At 41.9% G+C, this 10,967-nt stretch overlaps 1 protein-coding gene across 3 annotated transcripts; it reads right to left on the bottom strand.

Moving 5' to 3' along the window:
- Positions 1-889: 889 nt before the first annotated feature.
- Positions 890-9,758, bottom strand: LOC119270729 (probable histone acetyltransferase HAC-like 3). Of its 3 annotated transcripts, none has more exons than XM_037552778.1 (17): positions 9,550-9,758; positions 8,448-8,617; positions 7,872-7,980; positions 7,315-7,552; positions 7,039-7,239; positions 5,962-6,950; positions 5,464-5,733; positions 5,097-5,372; positions 4,453-4,581; positions 4,137-4,337; positions 3,905-4,047; positions 3,521-3,818; positions 3,302-3,441; positions 2,864-2,942; positions 2,391-2,732; positions 1,620-1,840; positions 890-1,507 (listed from the first exon to the last, which is right to left on the bottom strand). In XM_037552778.1, the coding sequence occupies exons 2-17, from the start codon at positions 8,603-8,605 to the stop codon at positions 1,438-1,440; spliced, it is 3,864 nt and encodes a 1,287-aa protein (XP_037408675.1). In that variant the 5' UTR covers positions 8,606-8,617; positions 9,550-9,758; the 3' UTR covers positions 890-1,437. The 3 variants fall into 3 exon arrangements, with proteins under 3 accessions (XP_037408675.1, XP_037408677.1, XP_037408676.1); XM_037552780.1 differs by having other exon boundaries at positions 7,039-7,236; XM_037552779.1 differs by having other exon boundaries at positions 1,620-1,837; positions 9,550-9,757.
- Between the last annotated feature and the right edge of the window lie 1,209 nt (positions 9,759-10,967).

Genomic DNA, 10,967 nt, shown 5'->3' with positions numbered 1-10,967 from the left:
TTAGAGATAACAGAAAACAGGAAAACACGCAGAATTATAATCTTGCTAGAAGTAAAACACACCTTAGACTCGCCACTTCGTTTGGCGGTGATACAAAACAAAGAGTAGGCATAGAAAGAATCACTCCTGCGAAAAAAACCTAACCTTCCCATTCCCTTATCGATTAGTAAGAAGTCAAATAAAATGGAACAATGGTTTTGATTAAATTACAACAAATGTCTTCTAACTGTTTAGCATTCCATATCAACTTGTTTGTGCCAGAAGCAGATGTGCAACACATTACATATATGCGAGAGCTTTGTGTATGGAACAAGATTTGGCAGATAATGCTATGTGTTCATATATAATTGCACCAGCGCCGAAGATGATGAATGAAGCATAAAAGGTACTATACGACACAAAATGACCTATATGGCATCATTCTTAGTAAACCTAAACAACACAAGTCCTTTCAAGATCACCATTGTCTGGCTCTCATACTAACCTTAATGTCCTTTCGAGGTCACCACTTTTCAAAAGATTGCTGCTGGAGATGTCCCACCTTACAACTAAGTTGTCAATGGCCATGGGCACACGATGGGCTACCACATTGTCAATGACATCCATCATCCATCGAGTCCAACGGGGATCCCGCTAGAGCCGAAGCATAGTGCAAACATGATCCAAGAAGGTCTTGATGAGCACTTGAGAACACTTCCTAAAGCTTGATTCTAGTGCCTTATTTGGTTTATTACTTCATTTGAACCATTTCATGTTCTTGAATTTGAATGATTAATTTGAAAATGTTCTTAAATTGCATGCACTTAAATTATCAAGTATAAAATTATTATGTATGCAAATATCTATTTCAAAAAAAAATACAGAGAGTATTATTGATAAAAGGAGATTATGAACAAATGCAGATGCTACAAGCACATGTATATGCAGCTTGAGGGGTATCTTCTTTCTTATACACATTAATAATTGAATGAACTTGGATTTAGCCAGAGCCACAGTACAGCAGCAAGGCTGAACAAAATTGTGGCCTTGTTCAATCCAATCAGGGGGGGTACAAAAAGAAACAATAAAACAAAATCCTCTATCCTATGTATGGCTTTGCAAGAAAGAAAACCAACTATATATACATGTCTATGTACAGACACTACTACAGAGGATGCCTGTCTGCCTATGCAAGCTTCTGCTGGTATCTCCTTCCGACGCGCTGCTGCCTTCTTCGCGCGCGCAAATTCCAGGGAATACCAGCGAAACAGTCTAACTTAACTCTGCTGCTGGTGCCTCTGCCGCCAAGTCGCCGCTATTTTATTTACTTTGCAATGCAATCCTGCTGATGTACGGCGGCAAACAGCAGTTTATTGCGTTTTCATCAACGAATCTTCCTGCTCGAGAAAAAACCACTACTTGGTAGTTCACGGCAGAGTTCATTTTGGACGGGATCCGCTAGCACTCTATGGCACAAGGTGGCCCAGCAATCATTTTGGTCTTGTCCATGAAGAATGCCTTGATGTCCCTAAAATAAAATGGAATTGAGGATATCATCAGAAACCCCGAGAAAGGAAAGGAGCTGCATAATATAACGAGTAATGCAAATAAGCTGGCATGAAAAAGCATGACTTTTATACCTGCATCTGGGAACAGAACAGGCCCCGTCACCGCAATGTTTTGCATGAGTGAGCAGAAGTTTCCACATGAAGATACACTTCCTGCAACCTCCTCGGTTGCGGATGTCACATCGTACACCATGGAAGAACAACTTCTTCATTGTAAAACAGAGTTTGAAAGCACAAGTACGCGCAGCACAGAAGCATTTTGATGCATGCACCAAAGCCTCAAGATAGTCCTGCTTTGAAAATATCAACATCATTGGTATCAAACATTTTTTTTAAAGGACAATTAATGAACACAACTACCATGCAGTAATCCAAAACAAGGAATATCCTTCATGGTTCACACTGCTTATTAAACTGGATATGCTCAAAGTCAACAAAAGATACTATCAAGACAAACAGTTGAGCATAAGCAGTAAGCACCTCCAACACAAATATGAAACAATGACAAAAAGGTCAAGTAAAAAGTAATGGTGCAATGCACGTAAGGTGAAGAACTGATGCCACCGAAAATCATATTCCAAGAAACACACAAAAAAACTAATCACAGAAATTGTACCTGAATTAGGTGAGAACAAAACATGAGAGATTTAGAATCTCCCGTGCAAATTTTAACATCCAGCCGGCGTTGCGGTGGATGTGATAATCCCGTTTGTCTAACAAATTTCTGCCTATTTTACTGTTTGTTTAATGAACTTTTTCCTACTTCTGTAACTATTTTTCCACAGCACTACAAAGTAAGCCCAATGCAGAAAAGTTACGCTAGCTGAGAATTACAAAGGATACCTGTAGAGTATAGTTCGGTAATACTTGTTGCTCCGTCTGTTTGAGTTTATGAATGTGCAATTTTTCACTGTCTTGTTTATAACATGAATCGCAAAAATTGCAGCCGGCACAAACCAGGCACCGCCACGCAAATCGTTGATCCATGGCCTGGTGACAAGCAGAACAAGCTGAATCATGTAGATGATAAAGAATCATCATTGTTGAGTGTTTTGCCCGTCGGAGTGTATCAAACTGGTATTGATTGTCTTGACAGTGCTTCAAGAAATCGATTCTGCTGTCAAAATACTTGCTTTCCATTGTTGGATCTCCATCATCAGTCTCTGGAAGAGGTTCTTCCTCTATCTGTAGAACAGGTAGTTACTCTGGTAAGTATAAATTTCATCATACATTTAACAAATACCAGTATGCATATTGTGCTTGCTTTATTTGACCGGTGAAATGAACTAAAAGTATAGCAGGGTTTATAGCAGTACTCTTTGAAATGCATGCTTTTGTTTTGTTGTAGCTGGATGCCGGTCCTTTAGTGGAGCAGTTAGCTCCTCTGCATGGCATCTACAAGGAAGAACAACCGAAACATCATTAATAATGGATGCTATATCGATGAAATGGGTGATTATCGAGGAACAAAAACTGAGAAGTTATAAAACAGGGGTCATGTAAGTACATTTTGCAAGATTGGCAGATGATCAATTCAAATTTCAAAAAGAAACTGGAAGTTGCTAGGTACAAGGGCCTAGGCACTGGATGATAATATGTGTGTGCAGCTATTTTTCATAAGAAAAAGGTATTCTCAGTACTGCTACCAAATTCAATGTGATCATGACTATCACAGAAGATTCATTCTACAAAAAGAAACATTATGGCAGCAGATTCTGTAGGTATAAAAAAAAGTGATCTGAAGAAATACTTACTGGTCACAAAGATGGAAGTTTTTGCAGCAGGTACAAACCCAACTTTTACCAGACACAATAGGTTGGTGGCAATGCTTGCAAAACCGCTGCAGACAAAGCATAATGAAGTCTTCTTTCATTGTTCGCATCTTTTCTCCAAGCTATCGACAATGAAAAATATGATGTCAGTGCAAACATTATACTGAGAGGGGGATTAAAACAAGAGTAAAATGAACTAACTTTGTGCACTAGCAAGATATCCTCAAGGTTATCCTCAAGGTTTCCTTTCCTGTCATCACGTTTGGCAACACGCATGAGCCTTCCTACTTGTGGCTCTTTCTTCTGTGAGGTGCTGTCATCTTTCTTCTCAAGGAGTCTCTCTGCTTCTCCAGGCCAGAAATCATTCTCACAGTATGGCAAGCATGCTGCAGATATACTGGCCTTGCGATCACTGGTAGGCTGAAGAAAGAAGTCGTACAATGTATTACGCTCCACAACTACACCATCCTTAACGGCCTTCTTGATCAAGTTCTGGTACCTAAGAAGATTCATGAGAAAGCCCAATCAAGTCCCATAAACAAATAATTAGATTTAAATCATAAATATCGTGTTAAATATACTGACCAGCTCCGAAGCTTGTCAGACTTGGGCATTTTTTGTGACGTGGGATGACAATACAAAACATAATCATCGCGCTTTGTAGATGGGCAAGCCCATATGGAGCAGCTTACAAATCCTATTTTCTTGCAGTAATCCAAATAGCCAATCTACAAGAGAGAACCATATTAAAATAATTTCAGTTCAACATGTATTTAAGAAAGTTACGTAATCAGCTCAATATTTGCATTTCTCGTACCAAAATCTCATGGTACACAAAGGTTCGGAGAGCTTCCCCACTTGCAGATTTGGTTTCAGGCCTGAAGTACTTGACAGAATCGATATATGCAAGATAAACGTGCCTTCGATTTGGTAATGGGCTATCAGAACCATACTCTTGTACATACATGGCAAATAGACAAACATCCACACCTTCATTTTTTTGAAACAAGAGAATGGCCTGTATAAAACAAAAGGCACTAAAAGTTAGCCCTCATTATGTACTAAATATCTGAAATTACTATTAACATGGATACTGTGGAAAAGGATTGTCTAATAAAGTATCATCCAATCACCTTTGATTTGTATGGAAATTCCCCAGGATATTTCCCATCTTTAAAAAAATCCCGAAAACGTGGTTGGACTTGAAGCACTCTTGCAGCTGAAGAAACCACTCTAACAGTAAGACCTTCAACTCCTGGTACCTAAACATTGGAGCACAAAAAAGAAAATTAAAATAAGTTTACCACATAGTTGACATCAGACTGTAACACAATCCCTAAATACAGGAAAATAATATAGATCAACGCTATTGTTTTCACAATTCTTCTATCGTTAAGTTGGCCATGAGTTATAATATGACGTGGATCATCACATCAAATTATGTTTATTTGAATCCAATAAATTCAACCGCATAACTAAGCTACAGTTTAACAAAATAAGATCCTAAAATGCAACTAATATCACCCACCTATATATAGATACTGAACTGAAAAGTCGGCGGTAGAAGATTAGAAATTAACAATACTCGAGCTAATGTGTAACTTCTAACATGGATCAGGAAGAGCAAGTAACTCCTGGGAAATAATAAAATAAGTCTTAAAACAGGGATGTGATAGGCCTACAGTTCGCTGTATGGTCAATAATTGCAGATAACTCATGGGACTTGTTTCGTATGTACTACAAGTCTACAGGATAATCACAAACATGGCACAAATACCTCTTCAATGTCTTTTCCTGAAGCTCTTGCCCTCTGCAGCCGTTCGTGCTCAAGCCGCACTGAAAGTCTCTGCTCAATATGATCACTCAGTTTAGTTCTTGGTAACTCTAATGCTCCTAGAACAGTAGCTGACTCCGGCAAAATTATATCTCCACTATCCCTCTCCTTCAATAAACATTTGGCACATGTATACTCCACCTCCTCGTCTGCAATTTTAGGGTTAAAAAGGGCACATATCTGATGCTGCCAAGCTTTGCACTTATCGCACTCAACCCACTGAAATGAGATAAGTTGAACAAAAGATGAGGAATTCGTATATATAATTTAAGATTTAAGAATAAGTAGAGAGATAAGAAAAGCACATTACCCATTCAGCCTCAGCATCTGTTTCCGCGTAATTTGATCTCTTCTCATATTTAAATTTTGCAGTACTAAGATGGTGACATTTGGCACATATTGAAGCCTTATCAATTCCGTTTTCCACATGAACATAATAGGATCCGGTCGAATTTATTATTTTGAAACAGAGAGCACAGAATCGTGGAGGAGGTTCAAAAAGAATCCTCTCCATCCCACATAAATTGCACGTATTTTGGTCAGGCAAGCCTGAAGGGTGTTCTTCTGTCATCACTTGGCTCTGAAAATAAAAAGCAACTGAGTCAACGAATTTGATAGCTTGAAATAACTAAATATTATGCACTATACAGGCAATCCAGTTACCATGATAAAACAAAAACTAACACTTCTTGAGCCAGACTCTAGTCGAATAACATAATAATTATGTTGCATATTACTCGGTGGCATAACTAAGCATCAAGTGATATTACAGTAATAGCAAACCTATGAGAGCGGGCTCTGCACTCACCAGACAAATATGTTGGTTCAAACTTTTCATGTGATCTCTAAGCTCCTCAGCACTTAGCGCATAAAGTATTGAACCCCCTCTTTTCTTCATTGCAGTTAAGCTGGCTGCTAATGATGTTTCATCCACTGAGCCAAGCTTTGAGTCCTTCATCTCGATGTCACCATTTCCATAACACAGCCCTTCCTTCATCTCGATGTCACCATTTCCATAACATGACAATTCCTTCATCTCGATGTCACCATTTCCATGACACAACCCTTCTTCAGCTTGCATAGCAGTCTCCGGCAATCTAATTATCTCCATGTTATTGCTAGCATTGCTGTCCAGCAAGGAACAGCCAGATGGCGACTTTGTAGGTAATGCTGTGGTTTCAGACTGTACTGTTTCAGAAGAGACATAAGTTCCATTGGCAGCAGGCTGTAGTTCCTTTGGAAACTTTGTTTTATCAGCATGGACAGGCCTGGGAGAATTGATCCTCAATCGTTTTGCCGGATGATGCTTGCCAGACGATTCATCCGAAGTAGGGGAAGTTGGTTTTGATACAGTGCTATTTGATGTCTGTTCGGCTCCCTTCACTGCCTCTCTTATAGAGACACAATTACCAGAGTCAGCAGCAATATAGCTGCATTGGTCATAACTGAATTTTGTGTTTAAAGTTGAGCATTTCTCCCTGCAGAAACATGTTTCATCCATTTGCATGCATCCTTCAAGTCCGCATTCTCTCTTGATGTCAGTGCAAATTTTAGATTGGTCATGGATATACAAGTCGTGGCATCCGGCTGTGATATTTGACTGATCTGATTCCTCTACTGGGTGGCTCCGCGTATACAACACTTTCCCGCATTCTCTGTATTGCATAGACGATGATACTTGGCCAGCAGAATATCTGTTGTTATTTGTAGAATTTGTGGTTCGATCACACATCGCAGACACAGAACTGGAACTACCCGATGTCGACGGTTGTTGACTATCAACTTGATGAACATCGCCTGGCACAAATTGGTCATAATGTTTATGATGCAAAACAGCTTAAGCTAAGTTTCATACGTAAGTCATGGTATAAGTAAAACAACTAACCTGGGAAATGGTATTTTGTATGGCCAGTTGGCACTCCACCACCGAAATCTCCAGCAATACAGGGACTGCATTTTGGTAGTAATGACACACATGGTGCGGCAGTGGCGTTTGCTAAGCTTTCAGGCCCCTGTTTAATCTTATCAGCCGATGAATGAACAAAGCTGGCAGCAGCTTCATGGTGACTGGTTGGTGCAAATCCTACTAAAATCAGTCCAAAGTTAAAATACTGAAGTTGTACTGTGAGGTCAAGAAAGAAAACTAATAATCTTAACTCACCCTGAGAATATAAGACATTATGTGATATGTCTCTAGCAGGCAGGGGGGGATTAACAGAACCAGGTACAGCTCTACCATTCTGTATACTTGAATCTGTTACTTCTATCCCAAGCTGTTCTGAGTGTGATGTCGGTAAAGATGCTGAAGAAGCCAAAGCATATCTACTGTTGCCAAATGATCCACGACTGAGAAGAGCATTCAGCCTAACTTCTAAAGTCTCAAAATCCATGTAGTCGATCTGAGAGAAAAGAACTAGGTGTTAGCAAGTAACAAGTCATTCAGAATTGTAATAATATAATTTAATAAATGGTAGAATTCCATGAATATATCACATAATCTAACAGTAAACAGTACCATGAACGAAAAACAAAACAAAATACAAGAATAGCTCAAACTTTGACAATAAGTTTATGTCCAGTACAACATAAAAGATAACAAATGAAGATGATGTAACAGAGAGAAGAAATAACTCCAAACAAAGCACAACGAGTGAGGCCAGCCACGATTATAGTGAAACAGAGGGAAGAGTTATATTTGCTACGCGAAGCAAAACAAACCTTTGATTCTGCATCCTTATAAAGCTGCTCATCAATACTTTTTGAAACTGCCAGAAGATATCGTGGGTGCAGGTTATAGAATTGCTCCCTTCCTTTCAGGTAGGTTACACTGGATAGATAAAGAGATCAGGATGTATTGTGGAGACAAGAAATATTGATGATAAATTAGTTAGAAAGATAGAACCACTTCTAATATCATCTGAATTATCAACTATGCATGGGTTTCAAACAATAAAGCACAGATGGTAGTCATACATAGAATGTCAAACATATTTCGCACGGATGTATATGGCTGAAGTTAAATAGTGACAATTCACTTTGCCCAAAATTTAGAAGTTTCTCCTAAGACTATTTATTATATTTTACATGTAGAAAGAGACCACGCCATTGCAATCGTCCCCGAGAACAGCACAACAATGCATACTACAAGAATAGGAACAATGGCAGATTTATCAACATGCGATAAACATGGAGTAGTACATGCAGTAAAATAGCTAGAACAAGGGACACAGAATGTAAGCATTGCTAACATAATGAGCCAGCACTGCTTTCGATATCGGTGGTATGACTACTTACATTTTGTGCTTGATAACGAGACGGACCGGGGAAGTATCCGAATCCATATTATCCAGCTGAAGAATTTGCGCTGCGGTCTCCTTTGTATAACGTTTCTGGACAGGCAAGCCACTCGGCGCATACTGCTGCTGGATCCCTTGCAGGGCCTGCGCCATCATCCTCCTAAATCACTGGAAATCCACATGTTTGAGTTAGTAACAGTCTGGTCAGAAGCTACAACCACCCCACATAATAATAGATGTCCAGGGCCAAATGGTACTGAACAAGAACGGGCAAGCAACTAATGTGAAGAGGCATTTACAAAAGCTTCATTTTTGCAAGTAAAAAACTAAACACGCCAACCAGCGGACTCCGCATGAATGACCACCAACAAGCACATAAACTGTAGCCTTGTGCTGAAGTGGGTTTTGCTTGTAACCAGTAAATCAACCATGACTAACAGCAAGCACGTAAACTCTAGTCCTGGTTTCGTCACTTGGAAGAAGTAAAATTTGCCCTCCTGAAATCTATCCACGCCATGAAAGGAGTCAATTATGTGCATGACCAGAAACCACGCCGTTCATTGGTTAAGAAGGGAAAAAGGTAGGATCTTGGAAGGGTGCATGCATCGATACACCAAGATCATCATTGTAAGGATTTTGAAGGATACAGCCACATTGCATGCAAGAATGATGATCCATCAGGCTATCGGCGTTATACGATAAAAATACGTACTAAAATGCAATTACACTAACAGTAAACACCAAGGTCGGCGAGTGTATGCGTGTATATATGAGTGCTTGCGTTTGTACTGTGTTGAAAAAAAAAACAGTAAACACCAAGGTCGCCACTGCAATGAATCTAAGTCTGGCATATGAAATGCCATGTGAACACTGATAGATAGGCATTGCGGGCAGCAGCCGCCAGTCGAGAACAAGCACAGCATAGGTTCGGCTAAGGCAAAATAGTATTATTATTTTCTAATAAATGGATGAAAAAACAGACGATAACGGTTCGGTCGGGGACGCCACCGGCTCACCAGACCAGCGGGGCACGACGCGTACGGGGCCCCCCGGGGCGGGGGGCGGATCAGGGCCGGGGGAGGAGGGGGGCGGGGGCTTACTGGGGAGGAGGAGGCCGCCGGAGGTCGCCGGGAGGACCTGCCGCCGCCGGCGCCGCGCCCTCGGCCCGCCCGCGCTGTGGCGCCGCGACTACCTCGACTCCTCCGACTCGCCTCGCCTGCGCTGCTGCGGCTCCGTCGACTCGCCGGCGCGGCCTGGCTCCAGCTAGGGTTAGGGTTTCCGGTGGGTTGCGACGGGTTGGTGGTGGCGGACGGGGGGTGGGGTGGGGGAGACTTCTGAATCTGAACCGCGCGGATCGGGCGAGCAGGTTTGTTTGGGCCGCGCCGCGCCGGTCCAGGCCAAAATACGCGGGTGGATAATGATCGTCATCGGGATCGGACGGTTTGGGTTTTGAGACAGGCCCTCCCGGCCCGGACTGGATTCATATTCGATCCTCCCGGTGACCCAGCCCAAAAGGACTACTGACCAGGCCAGGGCCTTGTTCTTACATCATCCAAGGCCCTTCCCAATGCTCCACCGTGCATAGGTGCTATGTCTTTGCAAAAACTCACTACCAACAGCCGATTTACTAAACCATCGTAGTATGTCGTCCTCGCTTGTCTGTTCTATTTGCTCGGCGGCAGACAATTGAAGACACGCACTTATCAATGGTACGATGGCAAATTTGGGGTTTGTAAAAATGTTTACTGTTTATGTACTGTTTTGATCCGATTTATCTTTTTTGTTGAGAGCTGCTCAGATGTCCAAACGACTTGAAATTTGAATCGGGCCTCACGCATCAAATTGTCTACCGCACAAAATATTTGGAATTTTTTGAAGTTTTTACGATTGTTTTTCTAACGGGGTGCAGATGAGCCTAGACACCGAAACGCCCTACTCGAGCTATGAAGATTACTCCCACACACATTAGAAATATAGTCCTTGAGCTTTTTTAATGCACTTGGCACCTCACTTAAGCACCAATGCAGTAGAAGAGGCTTTCGGGCTTAAACTGTACTGGAATTATGGCGTTTGGGTTAGGCTTTATGGGTCGAGGAAGATAGAGGTTGATGCGGTTGCGGGGCCACCAATGGCCTCGGCCGCCGTGCGTGCCACCTCGTGACCGAACGTGGCGGAGGCCCGGACATGGGTTGGCTATGGCGGCGGCGCAGCGCAACGGTCATGATTGCGGCATCATGAGGAGGCACTTTGTCGAGGACGTGAAGGAACGCTCGGACATGGGATAGTGCCGACCCATTCTAACTATGGTAGGAGGCTCAGGATGGGAGCGAGCGTAGTTAGTCGTCGATGTGGGTGAGCAGTGGGTGCCACTGGCTCGGCACAAAGCCATGGCGGCATATGGGGTTAGACCATAGGAGAGAGAAGGAGGTGTGGATTAGGAAAAAAAATCCTAAGACAGGGTCTATCTCCCAGTAAATTAGACCCACCCTAATTGATAACACGTGGCAAATACAATCTC

This window comes from Triticum dicoccoides, chromosome 3A (genome assembly GCF_002162155.2).
Source record: "Triticum dicoccoides isolate Atlit2015 ecotype Zavitan chromosome 3A, WEW_v2.0, whole genome shotgun sequence".
In the NCBI taxonomy this organism is placed as follows: Eukaryota; Viridiplantae; Streptophyta; class Magnoliopsida; order Poales; family Poaceae; genus Triticum; species Triticum dicoccoides.
Note: the sequence above shows the minus strand (reverse complement) of the source record. Positions and strands in the feature narration are given on the sequence as shown.

Coding starts and splice junctions, on each gene's coding strand:
- LOC119270729 (XM_037552778.1), bottom strand. CDS start 8,605: ATGATGGCGCAGGCCCTGCAAGGGATCCAGCAGCAGTATGCGCCGAGT. Junction 7,981..8,447: donor CTCGTTATCAAGCACAAAAT/GTAAGTAGTCAT, acceptor TTATCTATCCAG/TGTAACCTACCTGAAAGGAA. Junction 5,373..5,463: donor CAGATGCTGAGGCTGAATGG/GTAATGTGCTTT, acceptor ATCTCATTTCAG/TGGGTTGAGTGCGATAAGTG.